The sequence below is a fragment of the Alternaria rosae genome, assembly GCF_020736505.1.
Source record: "Alternaria rosae strain MPI-PUGE-AT-0040 chromosome Unknown BKA58scaffold_2, whole genome shotgun sequence".
Taxonomy (NCBI): Eukaryota; Fungi; Ascomycota; class Dothideomycetes; order Pleosporales; family Pleosporaceae; genus Alternaria; species Alternaria rosae.
In genome coordinates this window covers 412,112-431,961 of record NW_025763571.1, presented here as the reverse complement: position 1 = coordinate 431,961, position 19,850 = coordinate 412,112, and the positions used below count along the sequence as shown (strand labels likewise).

At 54.2% G+C, this 19,850-nt stretch overlaps 5 protein-coding genes across 5 annotated transcripts; 3 read left to right on the top strand and 2 right to left on the bottom strand.

Annotated features, from left to right (window-relative positions):
• On the top strand, positions 1–2,546 carry BKA58DRAFT_78562 (P-loop containing nucleoside triphosphate hydrolase protein). The gene has a single exon (XM_046175907.1). It carries the CDS (start codon positions 220–222, stop codon positions 2,113–2,115), a length of 1,896 nt encoding a protein of 631 aa, XP_046028444.1. The 5' UTR covers positions 1–219; the 3' UTR covers positions 2,116–2,546.
• A 5,207-nt stretch (positions 2,547–7,753) lies between these two features.
• Positions 7,754–13,120, top strand: BKA58DRAFT_78545 (putative death-receptor fusion protein-domain-containing protein). Its single transcript, XM_046175906.1, has 7 exons — positions 7,754–7,904; positions 7,968–8,872; positions 8,932–10,177; positions 10,223–10,451; positions 10,499–10,812; positions 10,864–11,378; positions 11,431–13,120. Exons 1-7 carry the CDS (start codon positions 7,780–7,782, stop codon positions 13,044–13,046), a joined length of 4,950 nt encoding a protein of 1,649 aa, XP_046028443.1. The 5' UTR covers positions 7,754–7,779; the 3' UTR covers positions 13,047–13,120.
• A 73-nt stretch (positions 13,121–13,193) lies between these two features.
• Positions 13,194–15,092, bottom strand: BKA58DRAFT_465398 (MBOAT, membrane-bound O-acyltransferase family-domain-containing protein; the record flags this gene model as incomplete). The annotated part of the gene is made up of 2 exons (XM_046174959.1): positions 14,533–15,092; positions 13,194–14,482 (listed from the first exon to the last, which is right to left on the bottom strand). The coding sequence occupies exons 1-2, from the start codon at positions 14,789–14,791 to the stop codon at positions 13,194–13,196; spliced, it is 1,548 nt and encodes a 515-aa protein (XP_046028442.1). The 5' UTR covers positions 14,792–15,092.
• Positions 15,093–17,421, top strand: BKA58DRAFT_375548 (WD40-repeat-containing domain protein). The gene is made up of 2 exons (XM_046169432.1): positions 15,093–15,250; positions 15,407–17,421. The coding sequence occupies exons 1-2, from the start codon at positions 15,193–15,195 to the stop codon at positions 17,308–17,310; spliced, it is 1,962 nt and encodes a 653-aa protein (XP_046028441.1). The 5' UTR covers positions 15,093–15,192; the 3' UTR covers positions 17,311–17,421.
• On the bottom strand, positions 17,422–19,684 carry BKA58DRAFT_375545 (Hydroxyethylthiazole kinase family-domain-containing protein). Its single transcript, XM_046169431.1, has 2 exons — positions 19,136–19,684; positions 17,422–19,086 (listed from the first exon to the last, which is right to left on the bottom strand). Exons 1-2 carry the CDS (start codon positions 19,242–19,244, stop codon positions 17,534–17,536), a joined length of 1,662 nt encoding a protein of 553 aa, XP_046028440.1. The 5' UTR covers positions 19,245–19,684; the 3' UTR covers positions 17,422–17,533.
• Positions 19,685–19,850: the final 166 nt, after the last annotated feature.

The following is a 19,850-nucleotide window of genomic DNA, read 5'->3' as shown; positions in this document are numbered from 1 at the left end:
TTGATGGCCGGGATGCAAGCAAGGCGTCGGTGTTGGGCGGTTGTCCCGGCAACGTCCCGCTTATCGGCCGCCCTGTAGCGCCTCGAATCATCGCGCCATCGCCTGTGCAGCCCGGACGCCAGCTCGGATCCCTCTAGTCAAGGTTTGGCCTAGGCAGCGCATGCTAGTCTAGCTGGCCGTCTTCGTTCCATCCTGCCTGTAGAGCCTGCCGTCGCAGCCATGTTACGCAGAGTCTCAGGCGTGTGCCCCTTCTGCCAGGTGCAGGCCCTTACACGACCACCGCCGCCGCCGCCGCCGCCAGCCCACCAAGTCCGCCTGTATACCCAGCTCCAGCGCGAACGCGGGGAACGCCATGGCGCAGCCTCTTCACGACCCCCGCGGCCCGTCCGCGGGCGTGACAATCCCAGGCCGTCGCGGATGATCCTCTCTGAAGACGTCGCGCGCTCCGCAGACAGAGGGCCGGCGAGGAAGCCAGACGCCTTCGACTTCCTCAATAGGACCGAAGCACCACGGGGCCTGCAACGCATGCGAGAGCAGAGAGAAGCCCGTGGGAGTCGCCCGGCGACTGGCCGCGACGACGACAAGCGGCGGACGCGGGCAGAGCCCTTCCACGCCTTGAAGATGCAGAGTTCGCTGCACCAGGTGCCCTACAACAACCGCACCGCCGTTAAGCGGCAGCTCGACGAGTACGACTCGTTCGACAAGTTCCCCCTCGCCGAGCCCATCCTTCGTGCCGTCAACGATGCACTGCCCGGCCTCGAGTACCGCAATCCCACCCCCGCACAAGCCGTCGCCATCCCCGCCCTCCTCGGCCTGCACAAGGCGGTGCGCGCAAAAGTAAAGTCCAAGAAGAGCGCGCCCGACTCCTTCCTCCTGGCAGCCGAGACGGGTTCGGGAAAGACGCTGGCATACCTCCTGCCTACTCTGGACGCTATCAAGGCGGAGGAGGTGCGCGAGAAGGAAGAGGCGGAGGAGCAGGCCCAAAGAGACGCCGACGAGGCGGCCTCCAACGAGCACGACAAGAGGACCGACATGTTCGCTGCCGAGGAGCCTGAGATCAACAAGGCTGTAGATCCAGCACGACCGCGCGCCATCATCCTCGTCCCCTCCGCCGAACTCGTCGCTCAGGTCGGAGCCGTCGCAAAGTCGCTGTCCCACACAGTCAAGTTCCGTGCTGCGCCAATCTCAGCCAAGATGTCTGCCACGGTCATCCGCAACCAGCTCTTCAACCCCAATGGCGTCGACGTTGTCATCAGCACACCCCCGCTCCTCGCCAGCATCGCCGAAAGCAACCCAAACATCCTCGCACGCGTCACGCATCTCATCTGCGACGAGGCAGACTCCCTTTTCGACCGCTCCTTCAAGCAAAGCACCACCGACATCCTGGACCGCGCTACGCCTTCCCTCAAGAAGCTCGTCCTCTGCTCCGCTACCATCCCAAAGTACCTCGACAAGTACCTCGCAGACAGGTTCCCCGACATGCAGCGCCTCGTCACGCCCAACCTTCATGCCATCCCGCGAAGAGTACAGCTAGGTGTCGTAGACGTAAACAAAGACCCCTACCGCGGCAACAAGATGCTGGCCTGCGCCGACACCATATGGCAGATAGGCAAAGCATCCGTCGACTACGACCCCAACGAAGGCAAACAAGTCATTCCCACGAAGCGCGTCCTAGTCTTTGTCAACGAACGCGAAGACACGGAACAAGTAGCCCAGTACCTCGTCAAAAAGGGCATCGATGCCCTCGCCTTCCACCGCGACACCGATCCTTCCCGCCAAGCCAAGGTCCTCAAGTCCTTCACCAACGACGCATCTGCCAAGGAAGCCGAAGACAGCGAAGAGAACAAGGCGGAATCGCCGAACAAGCGCACGCTCCCCAACACCAAGGTCATCGTTACCACTGATCTGGGCTCACGGGGTATCGACACCGTTTCCGTTCGCCACGTCATCCTCTACGACGTCCCACATACTACCATTGACTTTATCCATCGTCTGGGCCGGACTGGGCGAATGGGGAGGCGAGGAAGGGGCATCGTCTTGCTCGGACCCGGTGACCGAGCGGATGTAGTCAGAGAGGTCAGGGAGGCCATGTTTAGAGGTGAAGCTCTGATTTAGAAAAGATGGAGATGCGTAACGACTTAAAAGCTTCGTGTACTATATATTGTTTTCTACTGCGAGTATTTGCATCGCAAGAGTGCATCTACGATTGTCCACGATATGATGATGTCGATGAATGTACCAATCCTTCCTCCATCAGCCCCAAATTCAGAAACACGTGCTGGTGAACTACAATGATGTCAAAGTGCGGCCCACTACGGTCGTTCCCACCAAATAATCGTTATCAGCACGTCTAGCCGCAAAGCACTGACAACAACGTCCCACGCTATTTCCGTCCTCGCTAACGCTTTCGGTCGGCGCCATGGATGATGGTTTGCAAGCCCACTTGTGGCGTTTTTTGCTTCAACCCCGCCCGGAAGTGTTCCCGTACGGGGCTCCTTGTTTATCTGCGACTAGTGCCTGCGGGGTTCATCGTTGCAGAATGGCCTGGGTATGTAGTGTGTTGTGATGTGTGTGTTTTTTTTTCTTTAGGTTGTTTACTACCTACGCTTATCTGCGGCCACCTTTCATTGCGGGGTTTCCATTGTTTTGATTTGTTTGTGATCGAGGGGCGTCATAATCGAGGGGCGCATGTGATCTGAATATTTGGGCTGTATCGGTTTCTACGCAAAACAAGTATATGTGGATGGAAGGTCTAGGATACTAGTATGATGTATGAATTTTGCCCTTTCAGCTTCATATGTGAGCTTCCCATCGCCTTGGGAAGTAGATAGTTGAATTTCCCAGACCATGGATGCAAGATAAGCAGGACAAGTGAGAAAGTAACCGCCCCAAACCCATAAGACACCGCATCTCCTCCACTAATTCAAACACTCGTTTCCATCGCAACCCCGACGCAAGCCAGTCCCGCGCGCAAATATCAAAGATTCCTCGGTCCGCAAAGACTCGTCTTCTCCACCACGAGTTCCAGACTATCTCCACCTAGTCCACAAGCGTTGAACCTGCTCTTCCAGCACCCACCTCTCTCGTCCGATGGCGACTGAAGTTGAACCACCTTTGCATTGAGTTCTCGAAGGTTCTTCTCCTGAAAGGCCTTGCTCAACACATCTTTTGGTTCTTTCTCGTGGCTGAGTTGAATTTGAAGAGCGCGAGCTGCGCGGTTCGCGGCGGACAGGGTCGTGTAGATTTCAGGGCGGGTATGGGCGTGGTAGGCACGGATTGGTTCTTGGGTTGGGGAATCGGTGGATTCGGTGCCGGCATCGGATGAGGAGGAAGAGGACGAGTCTTCAGCGTCGGCTTGTGTGATTAGTTTGAAGAGGCGGAGAATGTAGCATGTGCTTGAGATGAACGATGTGCCTTTGATTGCCTGCGGGGTCTGGTTTGCGAGTGCAGAAACAAGGTCGCGCTGTACCCAGATCTTGAGGTGGGATTTGTTTGCGGGGTTGTCAAAGGGTGTGATGGAGCCAGTGAGGATGAAGCATCCATGTTCGTCCCGGTTGTTGCTCTTTTCGAAGATAACGTCGTTGAAGAGGGTGGAGTTGCTTTGGAACACCTTTTCGGCCTGCGCGTTTGCGTCGTCGAGGCTAGTGAAGGGTCGCACGGTGATCTCAGTCGCTGAGAGGGTGCTTTCGACTTGGTCGCCCTGCCAAGTCTTTTGAAAGACGGAATATTCGAAGTAAGGCTGTGCCTCGTTGGATACATTAGGGAGGCCATTAAGATCTATGATCTCCTCATTTGTCTCCGTCATGGTGTCCAAAGGAACCTGTTCTCGATTGGGTGATGATACGGGTGGTGTCACAGCCGTCTTGGTGGCATTTTCGACCGTCTTCGCTGACAAGGTAGGATTCAAATCCGTCGTTGGGAATTCATTCCTTTTTTGTACGATCGCTACGAGTTGATCTATAGGCTCGTCATCAGTGGCCTTGGAAACATATGATGTACCAGCAGTCGCATGGTCAAGACTATCGACGTCCATCAATGTACTGGCTTGCCATGAGTGTTCCGAATGTAACACTTCTTTCTCGACGCGATCAGTTGGTACGGCCAGACCCATATCAGTCGTAGACGGTTCTGTCGGGCGAATCTTTCGCGACTCTTTCGAAAAAGCCGGCTCACACACAGTCGTCGACGGAGTGGAGGGACGCTCTTGCATGATTGAGGCAAGAGGCTCAGAAGGCGTAGCTAGAGAAACTTCAGAAACTGAAGCTGAATGGTGAATATGATGCTTCTCCTGGCTGCTTGAATACGGTTCAGCAATCTGTTTCGAACCTCCAGGCATCTCGATCATTGAGGCGTTCGACGCCTTCTCTATCTGAGACGTAGCAGCTGCTCCGTGGGATGCGTCTCTTGAGGTGGCCGCAAAGATATCAGGCTGACCGACAGAGTCTGATTCAGGCAGCAAAATAGACAGTGATTTCGAGGACCTCTCAGTGGGCTTGTTGGCGCTCGCTCCTCTTGGGTGTGCTGGTACACGCAAAACTGCTGGAGTAACGTACGCATCCTTTGGAACAGCTTCACTTCCTTCGCGATCGGCTGGTGTACCGATATATGGCGGAGAGGGAAGTGCGGACTTGTGTTGTTTGACACTTCGTGCTGAGCCCGTGTTATTTCCAGGGGCTGAAGAATTTGCGGTGGAACGAGGCACGTCGCTGGTCTTCGTGGGCACCTCGCGCGAAGATGTTCTTGGGGCTACAACTGAGCCAGGGGTGTTGTCATCCTCTAATGCTGGTATTACACTCCCTGGATGCTTCGAACTAGCGGTAGAGGTCAGAGCAGGCCTCTTGGAGGCTGTACCGGTGATTTGTCCAGATCCATCGGAGATGATGTCCAATTTTCGCTTTTGAACTGGCTGTCCAGGAGCTGAGGAAGCAAATTCTGAGTCCGCTGTATCCGTGTTTGGTACGTTTGACGTGGATTCCCTGGACTTCGAGGCAGATGCTTGTGCATGATCCTGTGATCTCTTCGCTGCTTCAGGCCTCCATACCTTCAAAACGTCTCCTGGAGAAAGTGAGTGCTTCTCAGGTGCCGCATTGTTCGTAGCGATGTTTTGGCCTCTTCCAGATAGCTGAGCTATCTTCTTAAACTTACTGACTGAAGACGTCGAGATCGGACCTCTTTTAGCAATTTCCAGCTCGTTTCGGCCACTAGTCCGAGCCCTTGAAGATGGCTCATCCATACTATCATTTCTTGCATCCATTAAAGCCAAATGGAGAACACTCGTGGGCTTAGTAGCAGGTGAGGCCTTGTGACTTGGCGCATCATTCCTGTGACCTGAAAGCGTACTTGCACCTGAATTCGGCTTGCGCTGTTGGATTACTGTGCTGGACGACGAACCTACAGCAGCGGCGCTAGGGGGTAAGGGGTTTGAGCTGATCTGCTTTTGTATACTACCATAGGTTCTGGTCTCTGCGATAGGTTGTTCAGTCTCTTGAAAGATCGAGGTTGGTTTGCCCTTAGTCTTGGACATCGATGAACCCCTGACTTTAGACTGTTGATCAAGGCTTTCTGCTGCTTTTGTCTTAGAGACCGCAGTGGATCGTTTACCACGGTTTGCATCGCTACTACCGGTCGAATGCACAGGCGCTGAAGGTTGTAGGCTAAGTGGTGCAGTGAGACCCGTAGCAACGGCAGATGCGCGAGCTGTTGCGACGGATTGTTGTGCATGCATAGTTAGTCGCTTCTCCTTGGTAGTAGTCTTTGCACCTTTGAATCTTCCCAAAAGCGCGTTAAGACGGTCTTTGTTCAACCGCTTAGTCGGCAGGGTCGTTGGAGTAGACTCAACCCTCAAGCTGGCCGGAAAAGAGCATGGTTTTTCTAATCCCCGTGATAGTCTTGGAACGGGTGATCTAGAAAGGCTGCCATGGTTGCGGTCATCTTGATCGCTCTCGTCACTGCTCGTGACAACGAAACCGCCTTTCGTGCTTGGGCGCTTCCCGGTGCTGGATGAGGCAAAAGGTGAACTCGGACGTCTCTTGGCTGTGATATTCTTCGTCTTCCCCAATTTGCTATCAGGTTTGTTGTGGGTAACGGTTCCCATAGCGCGCTTGTGCTGTCGGCGAGAAGCTGAGGTCTGAAGTTGCTTGCGTTTTGCAACCACGGTTGGTGAAGAGAGCACTTGACGAGATGGAGGACGGCTGCTGCGAGACTCACTGCTATCGCTTGCCGCAGTCACAACAGACTTATGGACAATAGGCTTCTTGCGTTGGCCTTTCTTAGTTAGTAGTATCGAAAGTCTTGTTGGCTCGTCTTCTTCACTTGTCGCATATCCAGCGAGCTGTCCCAGGGATCGCAGGCCTTGAGTAGACACTGGCTTAGCAGTAGAGATTGACGACAGGGCAACCTTTGGTGTGTGAGAAGTTGGCTGGTGAGGCTTGTCAAGTTTGTTTTGAGACAGGTGATTGCGCTCGATAGCCGAGCCCTTGTCAACAGGACCAATGAACGAGGTGAGAGGACCACGCGTGAGCGCCATGACGGAAGACCAATCTTGCTGGCCGTGCTCTGCCTGTTCCAAAAGCGACGTCTTCAGTTGAAAGTCCGAAAGGATGATGTCGGACCGAATGAGAGGAACGGGGTCACATACGGGGAAATCACACGATCGTGCGGTCCGAGGAAGTCTTTCCGGGCTTGCTGTGCCCCAGGGATGTCCTACGGAGCCAGAGAAAGCGGTACTGTCGGCATGTTTGCTGCCATCATACAACGCTTCAGTAAGACTAACAGGCCTTTTGTCGGGTGATGGAGCACAAAACAGTGGAGAATCGTTCCGCTCCCCAATGTGGCGACTCTTAACATGGGAAGTGGCCACAATCATACAACATCCGATCGATTTCACCCAATTTACTTGATCACTACAAGATAAGGCTTGTTTGTCACTGGAAGAGTAGGATCTTGTCGACTCCCAATACCCGACAGAAGCCCAACAAACGCCGAGGCACTTGTACAGGGCCCGTCGGGCAGGACATGGCTTTGCTGTCGGGCAAAGCTTTGGGCCTCTTGAGCGCAAACAGCCATGGATCAGAAAGAAACAATAGGTAAGCCAGGCTGGTTCTATTAGGAGCGATACGTAAGCTTTCAGCCTCGCTGTGAGGGCCTCGTATCCAATGGGAACTGCCAAGATATGGAAATGTTCGTGGAAGCAAACGGAATGCGCTGTTCAGTTAATTTCCCAACATGAAACTCTGTGCCGGACTGACCGAGAAATGTTATATGCTTCGGAGCGCTATGTGACAAATGTGTGCCTAAGTTACTCACGGAAGTGGGCTCGCCTGAATGATAGTAGTCATAAGGCAAGTCGTCCCAATACGGATGTCATGCCAAGGAAAGATGAGTAACAAGGATAGGTTCACATCGCTGACTGTGATACCGTTTGTAGTAGATAATTGCTTCTCGGAGCATTGGATAAGAGATGCGAGAAGGCGCATACCGAACGCGTGTCGAGAGTTAATGGCGGAGCTGAGGAAGGGCATTGAAGCGGAAACACAGGAAATTGACTATGAGTGAGTCGGTGCCGATAGTAAACAACGCGAAACTGGATGATTAGGGCTTCGCAAAGTCGACGAGGACGGGTCTCGGCGCGACGCGTAAAAGATCGAAGCGTCAGCGCACCATGAGAGATTCGCAGCTGACTAAGCTGGTGGGTCCACCTCGCGAATCTCCAGCCCTCGTCTTTCTGACCTACTAATTAGAACTGTCGACGCCCGTGCGAGATCGCCAATCTTCAGGGCCATGGCAGAAGGAACCGCACCAGCTGCTGAAGTCCCGGTCTCTGACAAGGCGTTGCGAGATGTGGCCAAGAATGTGGCGAAAATCTTGCCTAATTTCGCGGAGAAAGAGCCTGCAACTGCTCTGAAGTAAGGACGCAAAGTCCGTGAGCTTTGCTTTGTCGATGCCGAACCCCACTAACGTCTGAATAGAGAGCTTCGTGTTGTTCTCGATCCTGCTTTGGAAACTGCAGACCTCCCAGAACTAGAGAACAGCCATCGAGCAGCCGCATCCAATGCCTTGTGCGCAATCATTGAGTATTGCGCGGCTTCCGATTGCGCCTATGCACGGGAGGCGATCCTAGCTGATTCCATATGGATGCGAGTATTCAACATATATCTTCAGCGGTCTGGAGATGCAAAGGGCAAGTCGATGAGGCAGATGCTCTTGGTCCTCACAAGTGTTATTACTAAAGATCAGAGTGCGCGTGCAACCGAACTTCGGAGACGAGCTACGACCTCGTTCCTGGACATCATCTGTGAGCGAGAAGACCGCATCAAAGTTAAACCAGCTTTGCAAGGCCTTGCACATTTCCTGCTGCGGGATGTGATCTCCATCACAGATTTAGTCAGTCTGTTTGACGAGCAGCTGAAGCGAACATCAGATGCAATCCAGGAGCCGGTAACTTCGCGAACCGTGTTCACATCCTTCCTTGCCTGGGTCGTGCATCATGATACTTCCCTTTCAGCGGGACACTTAATTAAGAACTACCTACTACAGGCTCGCCGTCTCGCAAACTACGACGAACACCCCAACGATGGCTTAGCCTTACCTCCCTGGATAGAGCCGGTGATGCAGACGTTGCGCGATTGGCCAGACCGAATCCAGGAGTTTAAGACTCACGTCTTCCCCCACTGTTTTCTACCCAATCTCTCTGAGTACCTAAGGTTCCTCGCATATCTCAATTTCGAGTCCCATGTTCCGTATAAGCATGCGTTACCCAGCCAGCTTCGCCAGTCCGGCAGACGCACATCACCTCTTAGTGGACTAGAGGAGTTCAGAATACTCCTAGCAGCGATCGCAACCGGAAAGGAACTCAATATCGTAAAGGATAATGGTAAGTGGATGTGAATAGCATACATCAATAACAAAGGCACTCACTCATCTCTGTACCAGATCATAGAGCTCAAAGCACCATCCAAATTCGCGACGGGGCGCTCTATTTGCCGGACGACATATCAGGAGCCTGGATGGCGGACTCGGAACCAGAAGTCAGGCTTGCAGGCATGTTCCTGGGCGTGTATTCTACTTCTGTTACGAAAGCTATAAGTGGCGGTATTTTGCAGGCCTTAAAGCGCAACCTCTCCCATCTTCATACCGACACGGATGCAAATTTCCGCCGAGAGGTGCATGGCTATACACAAAAGCTATTTGATCGTCTGAGAGCTAGTACAGCAACTCTAGCAAAGTCCATCACGAAAGGTACTTCTTCAGACCAAAGACGCCTCCCCTTTCCAGCGACAAGCTCTAGCCCACACGCTTCAGTTACGCAGGGTTCGCGACAAGATCCGCTCTCTGAGTCCCTGGCTTTCATCACCTGGTATGTGCAGTTCCTTGAGTGGGAGCTGCGCCCAACTGCCTCTTACCAGAGCCGCATCACCGCACTACGGTCAATCACCATCGTACTACGATCTGGGATAGATCCTGGAGTACCGTTCACCAGTCTCTCAAAGTCTGCGCAAGGTCAGCTAAATTGGGCTCACGGTCTCCAGTTCGGAAACCAGAAGCTGTGCCGAATACTGCTCGATCTAATACTGGATCCTTTTGACGATGTTCGAGACGCGGCTGTATCGGTCTTGCAGCTTTGTCTAGTTGCGCTTCCACAAACGGATAAGAAACGCATCATGTCAATGATTCCCCAATTTGTTGCGAGAGCGGAGGCTACCATGCTTCGAACAGGTCGAGCAGATCAAGCGGACGGTGTTGCGCGTGCTTACGGGATGATCTTTGCCTTGGCTGGCGATGATTCAAGTGCCACTGCTGGCGAACACTTCTCTTCGAAACAGCACCTGTTCGAATATCTGAGAACACAACTCGACGAAACTTTGACTCTGGCCCGCAGCGATCTTCCACGAGCCGTCGATGGTCGACCGGTACACGGTACGTTTGCTGCGTTACGATATGTGACCGATCAACCCGATTTCTACGCATTCGTTTCGAGCTTGCCATCTGATAAGTTTGCGCACTGGAAAAAAGCGCATGGCGACATCGTAACGAGTATTGAGAGTCTGTGGTCCTGCGTCTATCACGTCCTCTGTGCGGATGCACCGGAAGGCCATGTTCCTGACGAACTAGAAGATGAGAGTAGCTTAGATACTAAAGAGATTTTGAGTTACTCATGGAGAGGACTGAAAGAGGCTAGGTATTGATTTCTCGACTACACAGCCGACACTGCTAACGTCATCAGTGTGCTTTTACGAACGGTCATCCTCAAAGCTCCTGTAGGTGACGGTGACAACGACCTTGTGACTCCAGAACTCTTCGAAAAGCTCGGCAGACTCTGCTTCACTCAGCTACTGGAGCTTCGTCACCGCGGTGCGTTTTCGACAGTCTCTCAGACATTTGCAGTCTTCTGTCGCCGTTGTGTCTTGTCGAACATATCCTCATTACGCGCTTTACCAGAGATGTGGTATCAGGTTTGTACATCCACCTTCGGGGTGATCTGGAAACTAAAGGTCTCTAGGAAACGCTACGATCCATCCAAGCAAAGTCAGACGCCATCACTCGAAGATCTGCAGGCATACCAGCAGCCATGTCCGCTCTACTAGCAGCTGAGCCACAAACAGGAGGCAAACTCTTCCCTCGAGCTATCAAAGATCTTGTCGCGGAAACTCTCGTGGAGGCGCAAAGTACAAATATAGAAGAAAGCCGTCTTCCTCAGGTGCATGCTCTGAACTGTATCAAGGAAATATTCACGACTTCGAAGCTAAGTATTGCATCGGAGACATACATCGGGCAAGGTCTCGAGCTTGCTGCTAAAACCCTGAGCTCGCCCATGTTAGTGACACGTACACAGACATTACAGTTTCTAAGCTAACGCATACCCAGATGGCCTCTTCGCAATTGTAGCTTGATGCTGTTCAAAGCTCTGATCGAACGACTACTCGGCAGCGACGAAGCTCAAGACTGGAAAGAACGAGAGCGAGCCAAAACGTCTCGATTCTCCTACGACAACTATCCCAGTCTCGTGAAGATCTTGGTCGAGCTGCTTGAGCCAAGCGGCGATCTCAAAATCATGGAGACACCCGAGAGTGGCAGTTCGCCAATGGATCTCCATGGTGCTGAAGGCGTGTTTCCTGCTCTCCAGATCTTGCGTCAGGCCCGACCGCCGGGGGATCTCACCAAGATCCGCGGTTTGGTAAGGGACTTACTACCGAGCCCGCATTGGCATATGCGAGATATGGCGGCCAGAACATATGTGTCACTGGGCACTACTAACGAGAGCTACCATGAACTGTCTCCAATTCTAGATACGGTTACCAGCGATCACAATGAACAGCATGGAAGGCTTTTGGTAGCCAAGTACCTGCTGAAGAAGCTGTTGCGAGATGAAAACCAATGCAGTAAGTGGTGTCGGAAGCAGAAACTAAATATTCAGCTGTTGACTTCTGACAGCTTTGCAACACTTCTCATCGTTGATGCAGCAGCTCGGCCAGCACGCAACGAGTTGGTACATTTCGAGTAATTGCCCTTTTGTACGAGCCGCCTTCCTCGATGTTGTGAGCCTATGCGGCATGGCCATGCTGCAAAGAGCGACCGCTGTCTCAATACTTAGTGCGTGGATTGACCTTACTACGTCCATAGCCATCGGACCGGAGTACCATATCGGACCAAGTGATCACCACGGTGATGATCTACTCAGGACGTCTCTCGCACAAGTATATTTCGTTGACCGGATCATCTTGCGTGGAAATTCGCTTCACAGCATGGTCTCGGACGATTATCAAAACATTGGCGATGCGCTCATGCTTCTCGCAAACGAGGACCCGGATACCTGTATGGAAGCTCTGGAAACGATGGACACCATATTGCAGATGAAGACACCCAATGGGCTAACCATTCCATTGTCGCTGGTCCTAGCACATATTCATCGTGTAGTCTTGGAGGCCCGCGACCCAGAAGTTGTCTCGAAAGCGCAAGCCGTCCTTGCCGATGCTCTTACCAAGGACCATTTGAAAAGCGACTTCTTCAGCCTGACGATGGAAGATCAAGTCATGCTCACCTTGACGAAATTGGAAACACAGTGCGTCCAAGGCCCACCATCAAATATGCAAAGCGCCCTGCACCTCCTAGGCTCATTCCTCGACCATGCTTACACCAGCTACCCACTCCACCGTGACGAGGTTCTCGCCTGTATCGCACGCTACGTTCGCCTGCTACGCATGACAACCATCGATACCAACCCCTTCGACACTCGCTACGCAGCTATACAATCCTTGTCCGCGCTCAACTCCATCTTCGCCCTCGCCCCCAAAGGAAAAGCAACAGGACCTCTCATCCTTGGTCTGGCCGTCGTTCTTTACGACCTCCTCAACGACGATGACGACGAGATACGTGATCTAGCTGCTTCAACAGCAGGCATTCTCCTACGCTCACAGGGTGACCGACTGTTCAAAAACACGGTACCGATACTGACTACGCACCGTCTTGGGGCGTACCTGGTATCTGCATTTTCCACGTCACAATTCCTCGCCAAGGAAGCGATACGACGTTTAACCAATACACCCTCACCCCATCATCTCTTCTCCACGCCATTTGCCGACACTTTTGCACAGGAGAGGAAGGAAGATACGTCACTTTTTGCGCAGGAGAAGCAGAATTTGTACAAAGACGACACCTTGGACACTATACTGTGGTCGCGCATTCTCCTTTCCTTGTCTGCCTCTGCTGTGCCACTGAGCCTGCGCACCGGGTTGACCAACTGGGTACTCGACGGTCTCACCACACTCACACAAACAGCCGAGGAAGAAGGTGACGGCGCGCTGGGATGGAGTACCAAAGCCGAGGTGTTTACGCTCGGTATGCGCATCTTCTGTGCGAGTGAAGTGGTGATGAGTTGGGGTGGTCAAGAAAGGGTAGAGGTGGTGAAGAGGGCGAAAGGGTTTGCTGATGTAGGTATTGAGAGAGGCGTTCATGGCCTGTGGATTGAGAGGCTCGAGGGGGTCTTGAACAAGGAAGTGGTGCACATGCTAAGCAGGGTCAAGGGAGGACTGTTGGAGATTGTAGGGTAAGCTAGAAAACGCATAATTGGTGATTCAACACGCCAATCCGACAATGAAAAGTATCTTTTGCGACTGGATGGATTAGAGTTGTACTGAACGTCCACAACAATGACAATAACAAACTCATTACGTGGGAACTGGAAAAAAAGTCGTAAACTACCGCCGATAGAATACATTCACAGCACTCTCCCCCACACTTTTACTCACACTCCCATATTTTGCCTGCCAAGCAAAGAAATAAAGTAGCGCCGCGAGTGGCTGTCCCACGAGACAAAAGCTCATCCAGAAAATCATGTTACCTGCAACTCTCCCCTGGATCCATTTGACCTTTTGGATGACATCTGTGAGTGCAATGAGCGGAATCTGGAACATCATGCCAGCAAAAGCTACGCCAATAATGTTGTGTGTGGGAACGCCGACGAGCAGTTCGTGCAGGACACCAGAAAAGAGGAAGACGAGGATCTGGGCTAGCGCGGGAGGCACACCGCGACCGACAAGAGGCGAGTAGATGTGACGGCGCATAAAGTTGGTTACGGGCTTGTTCCAGGTAGTCCAGTAGGTGCGGATGGACGAGACGTTCCACCAGTCTCCGTAGAACTCTCGGTCGCCGAACCGCATGACTTCGGCAAGCGCGTTGAGGGCGGACTGGAAGAGGGCGAAGAAGCCGCATAGCCAGCAGAAGACGCTGATGGTGGATAGTTTCATGACGCGCTCAGCGATGGAAGTAAAATTCAAAGTGAGGATCTTGTCGAGCGAGTTCTGCAACAGAGGCGCGGCGTATTGGGCGGACGCGATCCAGATGACGATGCTGAGACCAGCGAGTTCGGCAAGACGTTTGAGGACAAAGCCCCAGCGGATCGTGTCGGTTCTGGGGTAGACGGGCTGGTAGACGAGGGTGGGTGCCCACCAGAAGTAGCACAGGTTCTTCATGTTGATGTTCTGTGGATATGGGCATGCTTTGTAGAGTTCCGGCAGCGGATCGGCCTGCCTGGGGTGCAGGTAGGCATGGCGGAGGTCGCGGTTTGTGAGTGCGTAGGAAGCGCACTTGAGGAAGACGATAACGGCGTGCAGTTCGCAGAGGGTGCCGATGCCCGGGTGGTAGATGTCATAGTAGACGTACTTGGTCGCGATGTAGAGGTTGGCGACTGCGTTGACGCTGTGGAAAAAGGCGACAATGTACCATGTTGAGTTGAAGCTGCGCAGGGCAGCGGCGTAGCTGGCGGGCGTGTCTTGGTCGCGTTGCTGGGAGATGCGGGCGTAGGCTCGGTTGGCCTGCCAGGCTGCGGCGAGTTCGATCAGGTAGGTGACAAAGAGGTGGGCGGGGACGAGCAGGTAGAGGAGCAGGCCGGTGATGACGTCGGAGCGGCGGTAGTCGTGGCAGGACAGACAGATGAGGACGCCGTACTTCTGCAGGTTCACAATCATCAATCGCAGGTTGGAGACGACTAGAGTTGTCAGCGATGTGCGGCTACTGTCGGGAGTGGCGGCTTCATACTCAGGACCAAGATCATGAGATTCCTGAAGCCGACGAAGCTCGGGATCTTTTCTGCGCTCTCCTGGCTGAGACACGAGGTGCGCGAAGAGGAGTGCGTCGCAAAGACATGGCGGTATTTGGTATCGCGAGCACGCTTGATAGAGCCATTGGGGTTGGGAGTGGGGTTGGCTTGGGGGGCTGTCTTTCCGCGGTACACCGGGGAGCTGGCGTGTTGCATGTCGAGAGCAGAAGAGGCGGCCAGTTGGGTGAGGGTCGCCATGTTGGAGGGTTGGGAGCAATGTCTCGGGTGGAAGCAATTAAACCAGTCAGGGAGGGACGACGAAAAGAGGGCGACTGGGCCGTGGCTCTCGGCGACGGTGGGGGATTTGTAGTCGGGATAAGCGCGCCATGGCCGAGGGTTCTGGCACAATGGCGATAGAGTTATCAGGGCGTCTCGGGATTCTGTTGGGAGTCTGGTGAGCGGGGATCTGCACGGTGATGCAGCGCGGCTATGTGTCGAGTGTGGCGCTGTGGCTGATCTGTTGCCGACGTTCCCAGGTCCAACGCGACAAGGCACGCGCTTTCACTGCACACAACACCTGCGCACCCCGACTCACCACCTCACACCCGACGCGCCCTCCATGTTGATCGAGTGAACATCGTCTTTGGCAGCAGCACGCCATGGAGCGCGAATACCATCGTCCGGACTTCGAGGGAGGCTTGCGGCCCCGACCAAAACGTCAGTATGCCTGTTCATCATGCTCAGCTCTCTACCGGACAAGACCTCTCAACGCGCAATCTGCCCCCGCGATCTAGCTCTCTTCGGGTTCGGGATTCGCTGATGGAGTCATTCGGCTATCGACGCACGCATCAAAGACTGACTGTACAACCACAGGTGCCGTGACCGACTATGGCTCAACGACCGTCCAGTGGATGCGCAACCGCCGCCCGCGATACAAGAATGCGCCCACGCCAGAGATGGAGCGGCCAAGCGCCAGCTACATCGTCGACATGCAGCCGCCCGCAGCACGTGTCGCCAGCGCGGCCGAGTCGATACCTGCCAAAGCCGTGCATTCGTCTCTGAACAAAGTCAAGCACCCCATCAACGTAGTCAAGTGGACGCCAGAGGGCCGGCGACTGCTCACAGGCTCGACCAGTGGCGAGTTTACGCTGTGGAACGGAATGGGCTTCAACTTCGAGACCATTATGCAGGCCCACGAGGCTGCCATCCGCGCCGTCGAATACACATCCACCGACGACTGGCTCCTGTCAGCAGACCAAACCGGTGTCGTCAAGTACTGGCAGACAAACTTCAACAACGTCAAAGAGATTCAGGCGCATACCGAAGCTGTGCGAGGGCTGTCCATAGCGCCGACCGACACCAAATTCGTCACATGCGCCGACGACACCACGCTCAAGATCTGGGACTTTGCGTCGAGTACAGAAGAGTCGACGTTGACAGGACACGGGTGGGAAGTCAAGTCGGTCGATTGGCATCCGCACAAGGGACTGCTAGTATCAGGGTCGAAGGACCACCAGGTCAAGTTCTGGGACCCGCGCACAGGGCGCTGTCTGACGACGCTTCATGGACATAAAAACCCAATATCAAAAACCATGTTCGAGCCCGTCCAAGGAAACATGCTAGCAACATGCGCTCGTGACCACACAGCCCGCATCTTTGATCTCCGAATGATGCGCGACGTCTTACTGCTCAAGGGACATGAGAAGGACATCATCACCATGGCATGGCATCCCATGCACAAGAACCTGTTGTCTACCGGCGGTGTCGATGGTAGCATACACCACTATCTACTCGACGAGCAGAACCCTCCCGCCGGCGTTGCACCCTCGATATCGCCTTACGACGCCGCCGACTCGCAAAACGCCCCCTCCCAAACCATATACCCCGCGCACAGCCTGCAATACGCTCACGACTTCACTGTCTGGACCATGGACTGGCATCCGTTAGGTCACATCCTCGCCTCTGGCTCCAACGATAGGGTCACGCGCTTCTGGACGCGTCCACGGCCAGGCGACACAAACTACGTCAACGATCGTTACCACATTGGCCAAGCAGCAGCAGAGGCGCAAGGCACATTCGACCGCGGTCAGGGCAGGCGGCAAAAGATGGAAGAAGAAGAGCAGGAGGCAGAAGACGAGGCCGAAGGCTTGGTCGATCAGAAGATGCCTTCAAAGAACCCAGGCGGTGGCTTCCTCCCACCTGGTCTATCGCTGCCAGGACTCAACACAGCACCAGATGGCACTTCGAGTTCTCTACCGGGTATTGGAGGCACAAATCATCCACCAATCCCTCCCCCACCAGGCGGTATGCCCTTCCCACCCCCACCAAGTGCGGGTGGCGCGCCTATACCCCCTTTCAACGGCATGGACCCCTCCCGCATTGCACAACTCATCGCATCTGGCTCCTTACCACCCCCTCCTATACCCCATGGTCACGGACCTCCCCCACCAAACGCCAACGGAGCCCCTCCTTTTCCACCACCACCAAACTTTCCTGGCTTTCCACAAGGCATGCCACCTGGTATGCCACCACTTCCTCCAGGCATGCCTCCTCCAGGATTTCCGGGCTTCCCTCCACCACCTGGCGGTATGGGTGCGCCGCCACCGGGATGGCCTGGTCCGCCTCCGCCGCCACAACAACAGCAAGGGTTTGCGGGTGGGCAGGGTGGACCTGCGGGTGGAGGTGCAGATAGTATCAGGAGAAGAGCGCCGTTACCGGATCAGCAAGATGCTTTGAAGGCAGAAATGAATCAAGGACGGTACAGAAAAGCAAGGTAGACGTGTTTGGCGTTAGTGTTGGCACGGGAATGTACGATCAAATCATGTTGGAAGTCAGTGAGCGTTTGTGTTAAGATAAAGGACAAGGAGCGACAAGTAAAAGGTGCAGTACTAGTCCCTTTTCTTCTCCAAGAATGCCCAGATTCGCCATCTACGTTTGCGCTCTCGTACTGCTTGTGTGCTTTAAGACTCTCCATGTACACCTTTGCGGCCGCTACGCTCTCTACATATCCTCCACCAACCCAGCATCCTCCATGTCCTTGACGAACTCCACCTTGGCCACATCGTTCAACTCCACATCTCCCTTCACCACCCTCTCCCCATGATTCCACAACTCATCCAGAAAAGCCGGAACAAAAGTCCCCGGGCCTCTGACATCCTCCCTCTGCGCCGCAACTTCCGCCGCAATCTCGTAATGTAGCAAACCCGCCACAGCAGCCAACAGCTTATCCCCGCGGTACGCAGCCAGATACGCAGATAGCGTAGTACCCAACGTGCACCCACTCCCCGTGATCCTCCCCAGATACTCATGTCCATTCGCCACCGCATACGTGCGCGCGCCATCCGAAACAAGATCCGTAGCCCCCGTCATAAGCACAACTGTGCGTTCGCGAGCCGCAAGCCGGGAAACAATATGCGCTCTTTGGGGCAGCGAGAAGAGCGAAGCACCAGAGTCCACACCTCGCTGTTGCTGGCTCGAACTATCAAGCGTATACCCACTTGCACGTGCAACGGCGAGGACCTCGCTCTCGTTCCCTTTGATCAAGTCGAAATACCCGGCGCTCAGGAGCTGGGCTAGAGCGTCCCGTCGTACACTCGTTGCGCCGGCGCCCACGGGATCGAGGATGATGGGTCCGCCGGCGGCGTTGTACGCGTTGATGGCTTGTTGGTAGTTTGCCAGTCCATCGGGTGTCACAGTGCCCATGTTTACTACAAGCGCGCCACCTAGTTTAGACAGGTCGGATGCTTCGGCGCCGTAGTTTGCCATTATGGGGCTTGCGCCTACGCAGAGGGCGACGTTTGCGGCAAAGTTTTGGACAACGAGGTTCGTCATGTTGTGGGAGAGGGGGTTCATTTCTTTTACCTTTTTGGTTGCTGAGATAGCAGCTTTGAGGACAGAGGTTATTTCGTCGCGGGGGTTTTGGTGGTAGAAGTGTGGGAGTGGGGATTGGGGGGCAAAGGGCGGAGCCGTCTTGAGGAGATGGGTGAGGTGCAAAGACGCGGCTTTGGGGTCTTGAGCCCCGATTATGGCAGATACGACGGCAACGCCGTTGATGGTCTTGGGGTTTGCGTTGGCGGGAGTTGGAGCAAAGAGTTGGTATGTTATGCGTTGGGTGTTTGAGGCGTTGATGCCGCCGATGCATACTGTTTTGACTTTATTCTCTGCTTCGGTGCCTTGGTCGAGATAGTGCAGTATCTTCCTTATTCCAGTGATGCCGATGATGTCTTTGGTGTTCTTTTTGGTATTCGTGGCATACAACGTGCCGATGCCTAGGTAGTCTGCTCCTTGCTCGACGGCTGTGCGCGCTTCTTGGATGGACGAGACGGTGACGCCGATGATTTTGTCTTCGCCTAGGATAAGGCGGGCCTCCTGGGCGTTCATATCATCTTGACCAATGTGAACGCCCTCACAGCCCACTGCGAGGGCGACGTCTACGCGGTCGTTGATGAGGAGAGGGACGTTGTGTGCCTTGCATTTTTCGTGGAGCTTCTTTGCTGTTGCGATGAGGATGCCGGTGTCCGAGGTTTTGTCTCTGTATTGAACGATGGTGACACCTGCATATGTCGATCAACATCGTGGTATGTTGTATTACGGCTGACTAACCTCCAAGTAACGCCTGCTCAACCACGTCAACCAGATCCCTGGAACCGAGGATGGCCTCTGTAGAGTCTGTCACGAGATACAGGGAGTAGTCTACTTCCTGCCTAGTCATCTTGGCAAGTCGGCGTACAGCTGGGGTAAAATGCTCGAGCTCGTCGTCGTTGAATGGGGGATGTTCAAAAAGCAACTAGCAGGTGTGACGCAATCTAGGCGCGGCTCGCCAAAGTCTTCGGCTGGTTTTGCAGGACTTGGTAGCGAATGTCGACGTGCTAAGTCACAGGCTGCCGCGAACCTTGGACCTATTCAACGACCATTGCTGGGCGACCAACGCGATGGCCCACGTTGTTAGATGCGACATGGCTGGTGGTGTTTGCGGCGAATTGCGGGGCGTTCATGGTGGATACAGGCCACATAGCAACTGTCAAACGCTTCCAAGATTGCCTACACGCATGGATGAAAGCACCGTAGGGCTGTTTGATGTTCCGCCGTTTGTGTAGACGACAAGACTCTTTGTTCGTCACCATGTTAACTGACAATGCCACTCAGTGCATGACTGCCTGAGTCAGGGCGGGGCTGATGGGGGCGTTTGGTCTGTAGAACGCTCTGCTAGCGTGGCTCGGCAAGTTCGAAAAACTAAAGGCTGCGACCCCATATAACTTCCCTCGACCACCCGCAGCCCGCACACACTCCCCTTGGAACCAGCCAAAATCCATCCGTC